Source organism: Choloepus didactylus, chromosome 4, assembly GCF_015220235.1.
Source record: "Choloepus didactylus isolate mChoDid1 chromosome 4, mChoDid1.pri, whole genome shotgun sequence".
Taxonomy (NCBI): domain Eukaryota; kingdom Metazoa; phylum Chordata; class Mammalia; order Pilosa; family Megalonychidae; genus Choloepus; species Choloepus didactylus.
In genome coordinates this window covers 33,798,526-33,813,934 of record NC_051310.1, presented here as the reverse complement: position 1 = coordinate 33,813,934, position 15,409 = coordinate 33,798,526, and the positions used below count along the sequence as shown (strand labels likewise).

The 15,409-nt window shown below is 38.2% G+C and overlaps 1 protein-coding gene across 1 annotated transcript in view; it reads left to right on the top strand.

Annotated features, from left to right (window-relative positions):
- The window catches only part of GPATCH2L (G-patch domain containing 2 like), a 47,104-nt gene continuing 31,695 nt past the window's right edge, over window positions 1-15,409 (top strand). Inside the window, 2 exon segments of the mRNA XM_037832235.1 lie at window positions 1-88; window positions 2,315-2,986. Coding sequence (XP_037688163.1) covers window positions 2,325-2,986 — 662 coding nt within the window. The 5' untranslated portion in view covers window positions 1-88; window positions 2,315-2,324.

The following is a 15,409-nucleotide window of genomic DNA, read 5'->3' as shown; positions in this document are numbered from 1 at the left end:
CAGACCGGAAATGAGGTCAGAGAGGGAAACCCCAGCCGGGAGACTCGGCTCAAAAAGCGGTGGCCGTCGGAGGTGGCTGTGGCAGCCGGTGAGGGGAAGGAGTGGGTTGAGAGGGTTTGAGGATGGGGAGCCCGTGCTAGCGGGGATTTGGTCTCCGGGCCGTGGCTGAGCAGCTAGGGGCGCCATGGGGCCGCGGCGGCCGGTGGGAGGGGCCGTGGTGGCGGGGCCTTGCTTTTCAAGGCCCATCGTCCCCATCCCGGGGTGTGAGGGTCGAGCCGTCTATGGGGCGACAGTCCCCTCCTCTTCTCTCTCTGTTCTGGCTCTTTGGGGCCGGCGACAGCGTGAGGGCTTGGTGTCCCGAGTGTTGGTCGTCCTATCCCTCAGGCTCTGGCCGGAGGGTGGGGGATAGTCCCCGCTTAACACGCTTTTCCTCACATATATGGCCATATTGCGATCCCCGAACAGAGGGAGAGCTCAGCCTCCAGGACTTATTTTTTGGCAACCTGTGCCCTGGAAGTGCTGGCCTCCTACCCCTGTTGAGCCCAGATAAGTTTTCTCCTTCCTTCATCCTCCCTCACCCCACCCTGCGCCAGCCTGTCTTCGCACTTGCTGTCCACCAGCTTCCTCTTCCTTCCTGTGCGTGACTCGGCCGGCCTCACCTCTCCTTGTATTCGTGTCTGGACCCGGGGGCCAGGGGTCCGCTCGGAGTGTGCACCCGAGACTGGAGGAGTGGGAATCCCAGGGTTTTTCTGTCACCCACTGTTGGAACTGCAGTGTTTGGGGCAGGAAAGGATTCTGCACAAGCATTTGATTAGAAGTTGTTGGGTTAAATTCGTTCCACGTTAAAGTTTGTGCAGTTCTGCCTGACTTTTTAAAGCAGTAGTTCTTTTATTAGGGAAGTAGACTTAGACTTGATGTTCCCACTTGTTTATCTATTTTGGTCTAAGGAACAGTTGTTTCCCAAACACCAATCATGACGTTTTAAACCACTTCTTATTACTTAAAGAGATGTGGTCTTTTTGTGTGTGTGGCTTCTGACACTTGGAGTTTTGTTTGGTTGGTAGTTTTGTAACTAGGTGTCCTTATTGCTCCCACAGATGCGGCGGATAAGCCAGCAGGCTGTTTTCCTGCCTTTGAATTCGTTGGCATAGGGACAGCATGAAAATAGGTTTTTGAAAGCCCTTTTCAAAATGTAAACTGCATGAACGGAAATATGGTCTGAGAGTGTCACCACACAGGGTTTTAAGTTCTAATTACGGTCCTGGAATACTTTGGGCTTAACAAGGGCTAGGGAAAAATGATAATTTAATATGTATTATAATTAGATTGTTGTGCAAATAATGCTAGACATTTCCTCTTAAAAGGGAATTTTCAAAGTGTCTCCTATTACTCTCATCCCTTGAAGGTTTGAATCTGGTGACCTCTGAAATGTGATGGTTTGATGCGAATGAGTAGAAAAAATAGGAAATTTTGGAAAGTAGTTAGCCTGCAATCTTAAGAGACTCCACCTCATCCCCATTATTTCAGCTTCGATTATATCCTGTTTTTGTGAGATTGTGTGGTGCTAGAGCATTTAATTAGGATGATTACTTAATTTATTTTCTGAGGGTTGGGGAGAAAAACCTAAAATCTGTTATTCTAAAATACATGACCTACTCTCTAAGGTACTATACCTGGTAGCTGTCAGGTAGTAGTTGGAATCAGAGAGGGTGGAAACTTAGTTTTTTTTTTTTTTTTTCCATTCTGAATACGAACATGGGTAACTACGAGTTCTTAAATCAGTAAAACTAGTCTTCCTTAAAGTGTGTCACTAGATTGTCTTTATGCTCCCTGCCACATGCATTCTCACCAGTCACCCCAGATTACAGAAAAAATCCTTCATCATTTTCAGTATCATGGAGAGACTGGGCCTTACCCTGTGTTATCCCAGCTCTGATCCTGTCTGATAACATGTTCTGTGGTCTTTTTGGGTATCATCATTAGGTAATTCAATAAACTAAATAGAGGAAAAGGGGAAGAGCTATTTCCCTGGTTTTCTTGTTTTTGCTGTTATCCCAGTTGTCACCTGGTGAGTGTTTGTGTTTTTTGTGCTTAAGAATGTGTTAACTGTAGGCATTTAATGAGGGCCAGACTTGTTTTTAGAGGTTAGGGGAGCATGGATGGTAGGAACAAGGTCTAAGTTTGAAAGTGACTTTATTTTCTTTAGACAGAGTGGACTCTGTGGTGACGTGATCTATTTTATAAAATTATTTTCAACCATCAGCTCTTATTCAGTCTTTCTTTCTTTTTTTTTTTTTTAACTTCCTTTTGGCAGATGTTGCCTCATGGATGAGCTGGTACATGACTTGGCCTCAGCCTTGGAGCAGACATCTGAGCAGAGTAAGCTTGGTGAGCTGTGGGAGGAGATGGCCCTGAGCCCTCGGCAGCAGAGGCGGCAACTTCGAAAACGGAGAGGCCGGAAGCGCCGTTCAGACTTCACTCACCTGGCAGAGCACGCCTGCTGCTACAGTGAGGCCTCTGAATCAAGTCTGGATGAACCCATTAAAGACTGTCGAGAAGTGGCCCTAGTCACCAATTTTAGTGACTCTGATGACACGATGGTAGCCAAACGGCACCCAGCTCTCAATGCCATTGTTAAGAGTAAGCAACATTCCTGGCATGAATCTGACTCCTTTACTGAAAATGCTCCTTGTCGACCACTCAGGCGCCGGCGGAAGGTAAAACGAGTGACATCAGAGGTGGCAGCTAGCCTTCAGCAGAAGCTCAAGGTGTCAGATTGGAGCTATGAGAGGGGCTGCAGGTTCAAGTCTGCTAAGAAGCAGCGTTTGTCCCGCTGGAAGGAGAATACTCCCTGGAACTCATCAGGCCATGGGGTGTGTGAATCGGCAGAGAGTAGGACTTTCCTAAGCAAAACGGGAAGGAAAGAAAGAATGGAGTGTGAAGCAGATGAACAAAAACAGGGCTCTGATGAAAACATGTCAGAATGGTGAGACCTCCCTTACTTAGTCAAAAATTTTTCCCAGTTAATTTTACCAAAAGGACAAATCCAGTCTTGATGAGCCCAATTTTCTTTCAAACCAGCCACTGTAGGCTGGACCTAGTAGTCCTCCTAAACAAATCAGCTTGTTTACCTCTAGCTTTTTAAAGTACTATTTATTTATCTTATATCCCTATGTCAAGAAGGCTATATGTAATAGGAACACATTTGTTTATAGAAGTTGTTTAAAATGTGTATCTCAAATGCATAACCAAGAATTTTACTTTAAAAACAATTTGCTGCCATTCTTGCTGTGTAGCTCATATGTAGATGTCGTTCTTTAGAATCAGGGTACCAGCAGCAGTTGGGCTGTGTGTGTGTGTGTGTGTGTGTGTGAGAAAGAGAAAATGCTGGTGCTGGGCATACGGACTTTGTAAAAGTCCCTAGTAAGCTGCCTTTACCCATTAAGAATCATTGCTTTAGATATTTTGGGAGCTATAATGATGCTATCAGCTACGTACTATTTGACTGGATTGATTTAAATTTTATGGCTGACATTCAGGTTGTTGGGACACATGGTAGGTTTTGAAAATAGTATTTCTGAGTTCTATTAGTCTTCTATTAAATGTGATTGAGCCAGAAAAACTTGTTTCTAATGGATAGATATTTAAAATGTCAATGTACTTTTTGGAAACTTTTCTTTTTTAATGTCTCTGATAGTCCTGGGAACATTGATACCTCCAGCTTGATAATTTAATGATATCTGTTTCTTAGTGAGGATGCTCTTGGTGTTTTGGATGGGACAGCTCTTTGTGGTGAGGGACTGTCCCATGCATTGCAGGGTATTTAACATCTCCACATTGTTCCTCTGCCACCTTTCATTGTATCAACACACTTGTCCCCGTGGATACTCCCTAGGTGGGTTGAAAATGATTGTATTCTGTTATTGTTAATATTCATTAATAATTGAGGACTGTGTTTCAGGCACTGTAGTATGTGCTTGACATATGTTCTTATTTAATGTTTATAACTCCACTATATTGTGGGTATCATATTTGTATTTTATAGAAGAGGAAACTGAGGTGAGGACGGTTTAGTTTCCTCAAGATCACCCAGTGACAAAACTGGGAATCATACTGGATTCCAAAGCTTATACAAACTGTCAGATTTTTCTGCCTTTTGAATTTGCCTTCTCATGACCCTTTTTCTGTCTCGTCTTAACTTTTACAACTGCAGAACATCTGACCTCTCTTAGGATTTTGCTTCCTCTGAAGTTTGTCTTAAAAACAAAGACATAAGTCTTAGGAAATCTGAGGATAGGCTTTGTCAGTAATAGGAAAAGCTGTTTAAGTCTGTATACCTGTACCTTTCATGACTGATTTTTAATCCATCTTTCTTATTTGTCTTACTGAACTTTATATCTCCTAATCTGCAGACCTTTACTGAGATGGGCTCATAATTTGGCTTTGCTAATTTACCTCTAATGTGTATTCTAATGCCTATTGACCTACTTTTTATAGATATTTTTGGATTCTAAATATATTTTTTCCTTGTGCTATTTTTAATCGAACAAGACAGATCTAGTTAACTTGTGGTCTTTTACAATATCAAAACCTCTCTTGAGGTGATCATTTGTTTTTATATCCAGCATTTTATTGAGAATAGCAGTATTACAAATAGCTTTTTGGGATGCTAGCTTGTGTATGTTTCTTCCCCCAAATTCCTGTTAAACTGTGGCATAATTGTGTTTATGAGACAGTTAATTCTGTCTAATCTAAGATGACAGCCCAAGGATAGCTCCAAATGCAGACTTTGTAATCTAGCAGTGAGGCACTTTAGTCTTTCCTGTTCCTTCTTATCCTAAACACATCTATTGCACATTGGAGTCAGGTAATGATAATACAAATTCTGGTTATCTGAGAGCATGGGTAAATTGAAGTAGGCAGGAATTCTTATGAAATTCCTGCTCTCCAGATTTATAGCTCGTTCCTTATTTTGGCTACCTTTCTGTTCCATGACTTCAATGTTCTTTCACTACTATGTATTCCAAAGTCTTTGAAGTAGGTGGATTAGAATCTTCTAATTATTTAGGAGTCCCAAATTTGCCTTGACTTGTGTAGATTCATCTATAGTTAGAAACAGAAGTGCCATATATATATATATGTATTTTCACCCCTCTCCCCCTCCCTAAATTCACTCTGTGGGGAAAAAGGGATGATTCTTACGTTTTCTTTGACTGCATATTATGTTCACCCTCTTCTCAGCAGTAAAGTGGAACTAAAAGCCTTTTATTTTCCAAGATGCTCTCTATCATTAAGTACATGTTATAAACAGGTCTAGCACTAAAGTGTGTTAAAGCGACAATAGTTATGATTTGAATAATATACTCTCTTAGTGAGTTGATTTTATTTTTTCCTACTTTTTTTCTACATTAAAAGAAATTGACATTTTCAAGAATCCTTTTTGTTATTTCATAAATCTACTTGGATGTGTCACAGTATAGAACTTTACTTTTTATCAGTGGTACTGTGATATCAGAGTGTATGATCCAACTTGTAAAAATAGTAAGATGAAGTTGATTGTTAACCTTAGCTTAGCTTAGTCAGTAAACAGAGTTCTTTTAAAAAGCATATATTAAGTGTTTTTCATTAGAAAATGTATGTCTCAATCAGAGAGCTTTATTTCTAATTTCCTCAGATTTGCTCTTTGCTAACTAAACATGGAGTAGTTTTAATCTTAGCCAGTAATTCCTTGTTTTTCTTCTTTCTGTTCTTTCTTCAATTCTACACCAACCATGCTGTTAAGAGTTCTGAGGAAATAAAAGTGGTTGTGGTATAAATCGTTTTATTCAGTCTACATAAAGATCAAACTATTTTTTTAATATTTTGCTGTGCCTGTGTGTTTGTGAGTATTGTAAAATGGAACAACTCTTATAACATTACTTTATGCTGATTTTTGTTCAGATTGTCTATAGAGCATCTATTGATCAGGTGATTCATAGCCTAATTTTTGCTCTGTTTTTTACTAAAACATCATTCATTTCTTCCCCTTCAATATAATTTAGCTACTTTTTCTTTCATAAGTGCATTGGTTTGGTGAAGGCCTGAAGTTGCAGTCAGGAGCCTTCCTAAGGTGATGTATTAGAGGCTGATCTCATAGGAAGGAAAATATTCCCTTCTCCTGGAAGGCAAGTGACAGAGATAAAGTGCTAAACCTCCCTCCTCCTTTTCCAGCCCAAGCTGACCTTCTGCGGCCCCTTGGTGCCTCTTGTTTTCTTATTTTTATAGAAAATCAATATCCCTTCTGACACAAACAATAGCTCAGAAGCAAGAATAAATGGGAGAAAGCTAAGATCTCTGTCCATCACCTCTCATTTTAACTCCTCCAAACTCTTTAATTATGAGTGTGCTTTGCTCCAGGTGTTTGTGACAGTGAAATTGCTAAATGAGGACCATTTTAACCAAGATTGGGTGATCAATAACACTCTATAGCAGTAGCTTGTTGGATCAATAGCATTCATTATTTCATGGTTAAGGTAAGTAGCCTCCTTTGCAAGTGGAGGTCATTAATCAGGGTTTACTGGAGCCGTGGAAAAGAATATATGTGGTAGGGTGAGGATGTTGTGTTTTCTATTCTGTAAATGGGGATGCTGATCACAAGTATACTTACCATTGTTGAAAACAGTATTATTGCATCTGAGAGTGTTGAATAGCTAGCAGAGTATAGATTTATTCAAAATTCCTTAGGAGCAACTGAAAAATACAACTTGGTAGGGGGATATGATACTAGTATATTTGAAGGCCTGTAGCTCTTGGAAGAGTCTGTCTCTTGAAAAAAAAAAGTTAGGCTTATTCTGTGTGGCTCCAGAGGAAGGTACTAGGATGCATGGATAGAAATTACAGAGTTATATGTTGCGTCAGTATAAAATCAAATTTTAATAAAAATTAGAATTCTGTAAAAATGAAGTGAATTGTTTCACCAAGAAGTGAGTTCTAGATTGCTGGAAGTATTTAAGCACAGGCTTGGTGTCCACTTATTTGAGTTATTGTAGCGTTGATAAAGTTGAATTGAATGACTTCCAAGGTCTCTCACAACACTGAGATTCTTTAGTTCTTTTTAGTCACAACCTACCTTCCTTGATGTACCTTCTTATTCAAAGAGGCCTCTACTGAACAGCCTCAACTGCCCATTAAAATACTCAGGAAGATATAAAACATTACAAACTGACTATCAGAAAATAGGACTACAGTTGGCCTGTTGCCAAGATTTTCTCAAACTGCAAGGCTCATAGAACTGGACCAGAGAATGCAGTTGGAAGCCCACATCAGCAGTGCTTTGCCTGCCCTGATCTACATGGCAAGATCCTTCATCCCTTCTCTGTAGTTTGCCCTTGGCTCTGAAATGCAAGGTCCACTTCAGTCAGAAAATTGGGTAGCTGTGTAAGGCAGAGTGTTGTTTCATCCCTCACTTTCCAGTCAGTATTTTTCAGTTTCTATTTGGAGGCTGCAATTCCCAGAAGACACTTGGATGGGGGGCTTAATGATTTTTGTGTGTGTGTATTTGTGTTTGAGGACAGGGGCCAGTCACAGGGTATCGAGTCCTGGGAAGTATATCTTTAAGAATAAAATACTGTTGGCATGGGAACAGGAGAAAGCGCTTGTATAGTGCATTCTAGGGAATGTAGTGTCATATACCTCGGTGTATTGCCAACTCCTGGTATAGTGTCAGAATCAGGCAGTGAGAGTTAGGGAAAGATCCTGTCTCAGTCCTGCATAGGTATACTAGATAAAAGCCTACGAGTAACACTGGGAATTAGGCCAGAGCTCTGCATATCCTCCTGGTCAGTTGTAGGTCTGAGAAGGGTGCACATTCAAGGGGGGTAGAGAATGGGACCAAAGGTAATCTATATTCCCTTTCTGTTTGCAACACCAGATTCTGGGTAAACCGGTTCTGAACAAGAGGGCTTTGAACAAGTTCTGCAGAATAAGGGAAAGTTCAGAGTAAGAACAAATTCTTGCCAGTGGTAACTAGAAGAACATTTCAGAAAATCTTCAGGATACAAGAAGATATAATCCCTTTGAAACAAGAGCAGACATTCATAAGGAGAAAAGATGGCTATTTGAAAACACAGTACTATGGGAGAAGGAACTGTAGAGAAATTTGAAATGTAATTGTGATCTTAAAATGAAGAACAATTCACTGTGCAGAAAATAGAGTTGATGATGTGGAAAACATTAGAAGCTTTCCCAAAATGCAGAGGGAGGAGATGATGAGAGACAAGATGATAGTCTGAAGGACAGATAATGGAGGCCTCATCTGCAAGTTTGTACATATCATGAGGAAGTAACCAAAGGAATTGGAAAAGAATAATAATTTAAAAAAACATAAGAGAAAAAATGTTCCTGAGTTAAAAAAAAACAAAAAACAAAAAACATTTGAGTGTAAAGATTAAAAGAGAAAACTAATGAAAAGACATCTCTGTCTATGCTGGCAACACTTTTGCATTCTGCATTGGAGGTAAGAGTGGAGCAGATATAAAGACAGATCTTAAAAGGGATGAAAATAAGGCTGGCATTCATCCCCACAGTGCTAAATGTGAGGGGCTATATTTGCCTATAGAGTTTTGAGAGGAAAAATGTTCCTCTCCCATCCTGCCACCTGAATTTATAGCTAAGATGTCTTTCATAATGAAAAGGTGGCAGAAAGATATTTTCAGATGTGCAGCCCTCAACATAAGCTCTCTTTAATGTTTTACTTTAAAAAGATATTTCTTCTAACTGAAGATGAATCCCTACTAACTCTGAGAAAAGGTAAGTCATAAAAGGAGGAGTGAACTTCTCTGAGGCACAGTCCCCAGCTCAGTAGCAGAGTCCTGAGAAGAATCAACTCTGCAAAATATACCTGATTGGACTGACCACGTTAATGAACCTGTAAAACTGAGAGGTTGCTGCCTTCTTTTCATGGTGCCATCAAAATGAAATTTAAAAACAAACTCCTTCATTATAAATTCTCATAACTTCTTACGGTAATTTACTGCCAGAATCAGAAGTGTCGTTACTTTTAGTTATAAATGTCCCTCTACCAAGGAGAGGAAAAAATACAATAAGATTAAAGATGTCTTTGGGCAGTGGAATGGGTCTATGAGTGAATTTTTCTTTCTGATTTTTTGAATTCTAAAACAATTTTTAATTTTTGTTAAATGCATTATTATTGAAAAAATAAAAAGAATTTAATAAACTAAAATGAAAATGAAAAGACTTTTAGCGTTTAGAATGATGATGTAAGTCATAAACTCCATCCTGTTTGTTTCTTTTAAAATACTTATTAATTACATGTAAAAGGCACCTCTTATTCAACCTACTTGATTAATATGATCTTAAATGAGTGAAAAACCCAAGTGGTAACTTACTGATGCCAACTTTTGATTAAAGATAGCAGACCAATTCTGTAACTTCTTATTGTAATTGAGACAGATAAGAACTACTCTTTTTTAATCCTAAACTTACAGTCTTTTGTGGTTAGAAATATGAAAGAGCTAGCAAGTCCTTAGGGCTGTGATCTTCTGAAACTTTTTCCTAATATGATGTGACACTAAACTCAGGGATAGTATTCTCAGCCTCTGAAATTTCTCCAGAATTGTTAATTTGATTTCAAAGGAAGAACATCCAGGAACCATAAGGGCAAAGTGTGGGTCCTTGAGAGCATATTTTAGTGGCTTTTAAGTAAGTATGCTAAAAATGGATGTTTGTTTTTTAAATTCAAGATATGGCATTAAGGGGGAAAACCTCTTTCCAAAGTGAGTTTGTAATTAGTTTTCTGGGGCTGCAGTATGTATGATGCATCTTTAGCAGACAGAGGAGTCGTAGTTAAAGCGCAGTTAGAGTTTCAGCTGCAGCTGAATGTTTTAAGTAGCAAAAAGCATAGGAACATTTTGTTCTTCCTTAGCTTAATTAACCTGTTGCATATTCTGGAAAATGAAGATGAGAAGTACTGAAATTCAAAGTTATCTTCTTAATAGAGAAACATGGGATTGACTTTCAGTAAATGAGATGAATCTATCTGTGCGCCAGCCTGGTTTTAGTGACCCCAGTTGAGACCATGGGCTTTGGAGACATACCGCCCACCCTGGCTCCAGTGCTTACCAGAATTTATGATTTCAATGAGTAGAAGGGTGTCAGTGATGAAATTACTAATGTTTGTTAGCTTCTAAAATAATATTTGGGCACATTTGAGAATTGACATACTAGAAATAGCTTTTTCATCTTTCATTCTTTGCATTTATATAATTCTGTAGAATTCACAGAATGGGTTCACCTTCCCCATATCATCACATCCTCAGAAGAATCCATCTACATTTTTCATGTGGGGAACTAGGATTAGAGAGGTGAAGTGACAAGCCGCAGAGGCCATACAAGGGAGACCAGCAGAGCTGAGCCTAGGATGAGTTCATTCCATTTATTTAACATTTACTGAATACCTTTTGTGTTCCAGGCACTGTGCACTGAGAACAAGATGTTCTTTCCCAGCTTGGATCGTTGTCTTCCATGGTTGTTAGATCTTCCTGTTTTGGCTAGACAGAGAAGGGTGAGCTGTACAAATCTGAAAAATTTCAGTGCCCCCAGTTTGCCAGAATGTCAGGCTACCTTCTGGTAGTTTCTGGGATCCAGAGGCCTCAGACTGTTGAGGCCTTGTCCTAGTTTGGCCCAGAAGTGGTATTATTGCTTCTAAGGGATGTTGACCTCTGCCCCTGAGGGCTGGATGTGCCCAGTTAGACCACACAGCTCCTGTCCTTCTCTGAAGTGGTTTCCCTTAACATGATCCTCCCCTCCTCTGTCTTTCTGCTTTGTTCCTTACTCTAGTTCATTGTTTCTTAACAGTGGCACTACTGACATTCTGTGCCAGATAATCCTTCTGTTGTGGGGATTGTATTGTAAAATAGCCACATTTCTTGCCTCTACCCACTAGATGCCAGTTATATACAACTCTGCCCTCCACATTGGGGTAGGAGGGTAGGGTGGGCAACATTGACCCCAGTTGAGAACCACTGCAGTAGATGTTTCTGGTATTCAGATTGGGTTTTTATTTCACTGACTGCTTTTACCAGGAGCTGTGAATTTTAAATTTAGAGAACTTAATAAGGCTAAAACATTGATCTCTTATATAAAATAAAAATGTAGTTTTAAAATTGAGAGTTTTGCTAACTTGAAAAAGATATACCCTTTAATTGCTTCCTGAAAGGGCAAACAGTTTTTCACAACTTGGAAAGAAATGAAGAGATGAAGGCATTTTCAAGTCAGTACCAAAGTCTGACTAATAGTTTTTAGCACTACATTTCACTAACACTGTTGGTCCTGGAACTGCTAAAATGGACAAGAGATATCAATAGTGTTTTATTAGGCTTGGCTCCTAATGATGATACATGCTGAAAGTAGATGTATTACCTTGCCATCTTACCTGGTCTACTGGAAGTGCCTCTAACTACAAATAAACTTTGGTAGGATGGTTAGATGGATAGATACGTGAGAAAGCAAATAAAGCAGAATATTAATTGCAGAATCTAGGTGATGGAGTTTGGGTGTTAACTGTAATTTCTTTCAACTGTTTTGTATGTTTGAAAGTTTTCATAATAAAATCCTGAGCGGGGGGGGGACCTCTGTAGCTGCTGGCTAAGTTGACTTCCTTTATATTTCTGTTATTTCAGTTGGATGTAGCTCAATTACCTTTCTAACAGTATGTAGTAATTAGGTAATGCAGTTGGTGGTCCAAAATCCAGGCTTTAATTTTGTTTGTACCTGTGGTTATGCTGTTGAATAAATTGTGAGAATATTTTTGAGTGGAAGTTGTAGAGAAGTGTGATGACTTATTACTATTTTTGTCTCTTATGGTCATTTTTTTTGGCTTCTTTTTCTAAGGTTAAATTCTAGATTTGCACCATGCTTTAGTAATTGCGGAATATTCTTAATTGGAAAGTATTTTTTTTGCTAGTTCTTCATATCTTTCTCCCACAGTCCAGACTGAGAGTTATTTATAAAGTGGATGCATTTAAATTGTGATTGACATGTTTTCTTTGTTAGTTTTACTCCTGGTTATATAGCACACTGTCCGGCATGATAAATGGTTAATAAATGTTTTCTAGATGAATGAGTGAAGGTTTAGGAGAAATGGGAGTGATGGTAGTGGGGCTCTTTCTGCCTCCTTTTCTGGTGAAAGACTTTTTATTCCCCGAATTGAGGAATGAACATTTTTGAATGATGAGTTATTTATAAGATTAATATATTTCGACTCCTCTGAAATATTTTAGAAATATCCTAGGAAGATTCTTGTAAGCACACTATTTATAGATTAAAATCATGTAAGTCATACAAGAACAGAGAGTACAGTAACTCCCAAGGCAAAACGGGGGGTATTGATGTTTCTAGAAGTTGCTGCCATTTTAGGAAAAGATTTCATTGCCTTCTATGTGGGCTTTGTCTTACTTTTATCTAAAGACTAATAAAGACTGGGTTTCTGTCTTCCTGACAAAGCTTCAGAGGACCACAAGTGGAGTGGACACTAGAGGTAGAATCACATTTTTTTCTTATAAAATGAGGGAGAGTTTTTTTTTTTTTCCCTTGCCTAGTAAAAAGGGTCATAGAAAAGTTATAAACATAAGAAGGTTTTGGAATAGGAAAAATGTAGGAGGCTGGCATCTTTTACCTTCTAGGCCTTGTGCTCTACAAAGGTGCTAAAAGGAAGTATCTTTATTAAAAGGTAGGAGCTTAGTTTTAGTAGATATTAAACTACATTAGCTAAATTAACATTTTATGATTGACTGAATCATTATTAAAATCCTACTGATCTGATTTTTTGTTTTAAATCACAGTCAGAAGTGAATGAGGACTGTGGGACTGGAAAACATGGGTCTATAATTTGGAAGGGGAAATACTTGCTTCCAGCATGTAGCCATCACTACATGTTTGCATATTGCATTATAGCGTTAATGTGCAAGCATGTCATGAAACTACATCTCCTACATTTTAAAAATTTCAATATTCAGAATATTTGTATTCATTGCACAGAACTTGTAATGCATGTATAGAACAAGGGTTGGCAGACTTTTTCTGTCAAGAGCCAGATGGTTAATAGTTTAGGTTTGGTGAATCATACATTCTTTGGTGCAACTACTCAACCCTGCAGTTGTAGCACGAAAGATGCCCTAAACGATACTTGAATGAGCATGGATGCATTCCAGTAAAACTTTATTTATGGACCTGGAATTTGAATTTCATGTCATTTTCACGTCACAAAATATTCTTCTTAATTTTTTTTCAATGATTTAAAAGTGTAGAACCATTCTTAGCTTGTGGCCATTACGAAAACAGGTGATCGACAATTGTTTGCTGATCCCCTCTAAATCTCAATAGTGATTTTGCTAACCAAGCATATAGCATGAAGGTGGAGTGGAATATCTGTCCTATGGCTTGGTATGCTTTTTTGCTCAAACTGCATTTTATGCCTCTATGTATGTGTGGCCACATGCTTAGATATGGGCATGTTATATAAATTTATTCATAAACAAAGGAAAACAATGCAAACATACACTTGGCATTTATTCATGGTAGAAATCAGGTTCTTTATCAGTGTTCATGGATGGGATCGAGCAGATATGTAATCCATGAATTTGTGTATCTTTTCAAAGGTTTTTCATTTTGCAATAGCATCACACAGTTTGAAATACAAGTATCCTTGACTATCCTGATTTAGATAAATTATATTTAGATAACAAGGGACACCTGTATTCCAGATTGCTGATGAAAGACCCACCTTCTTCCAAGGCACAGGCTTTCCATCTGGAGGCTCCTTCTTGCTGCTGGCTAAAAAGTTCCTGTTTTGTTTTATTTTTCACCATATGACCAATGAAGAATCAGTTATACTTCACCGTTCGTTAGAATTTAGGGCAATATCTACAAAAACTGTACATAAAACATAATATCTAATATTCTCTATTCTGTTTAATGGCCAGTGTTCATTTTCCAATCCTATTTTTCATTTTAATCACGGATATATCATGCAGAATATATCAACTATAATAATGCAAAAATAAAGCAAATAAGTTTGGGGACAATCAAATTTTAAAACATATTCTTAAGTACTACTTTTGTATAAATTATCTGATAAAAAAATTCAACTCTCAAACTGAGGTATTATGTGATTTTTCAAGAAGGGTCCACTAACCATATGTATGTTATTCATGGCTGCAAGTTATTCATGGCTCAAAGAAATCTATGAGTATTTTGAGCAACGTAATATATTCTTTTTTGTAGCATGTCCTGAGAGAGAACCATTTGGTAACTGGAAAGGATGGCCTCAAGAAAAGATTATCAAACCCCCCCCCCCATTGAGAAAGTCAAGTTGTAATACAAGCAATTTTATCAGATAAAAATTTAATAAATGAATAAGCCAAGCTGTCAAGGGAGAGATTTTAGGGACAGCTGTTTTTAAAAAGGGGCAATGCAATTCTAAAGCTACAAGGCAGGTACAGAGACCACATCTGTATGCTTTTTAACTCTCTTTAATATCTAGATGTTTAAAGTACATAATTTGCCTTATCTTTGAGGAGTGATGAAAATAACACAATAAAGTAATAATAAAAGAGACTGTGTAGTAAAACTTGATGGAGTTAGAACACTAAGATCCTTTGGAATTTGCTAAAAATATAATAATGCACTATTAAGTTCAGCAGGCACAGTGCCTTAAACTTGAAAGCAGGAAGAATATAGTAGAAGACTTGGTGTCTTCTAGATTTAACTTCAGAGCTTTTTGAAGATTCTAAATCTGTCAGAATCCAGCAGTTTTGTTTTCTGAGACATTCCTAAGAACGACTCCTGAGAATTTTCCCATTTATAAGTACAGAAGAAAATAAAATGGAAGAACCTATAAAGGATATATTTTGTTGGCTCTTGCTACAACAAATCTCTTGTATCCATTTTTTCAGAAACAAGCATAAGTAAGAAAAGCATTGCTATTTAATATAACCAGCATTTATAGGATTTAGGGTTGGCAATATTTTTGGAAATGTTGCAAAATACAAAATATTTTCAGGTTTTTGTTCCAAGAATGTAGACTGCGATTTTGCCAAGTGTATTCTGCAGCATGGTGGAAATGGTTTTAACTTGCTTTGGTTTCCTCCATCTTCTAGAGCAGATGGGGAAAAAAAAAAAAGACTAGCTTGGAAGGTAATACTCCCAATCGTGGAAATTGCTAGTATTGTAAAGGATAGAAAAATTATTCTTGAATCAGGCAAATCAAAATCATTAAAGATTTTTAGATGGAAGAAAAGCAGCATCACAATAAGCAGAATCAAACTGTTAGTAATAGTTCAGAAAATGAAGCTGATGAGATAGCACTCAGTGGGGTAAAAGCTTTATTTCAGTGAATTTGAGTGGAGTTTGT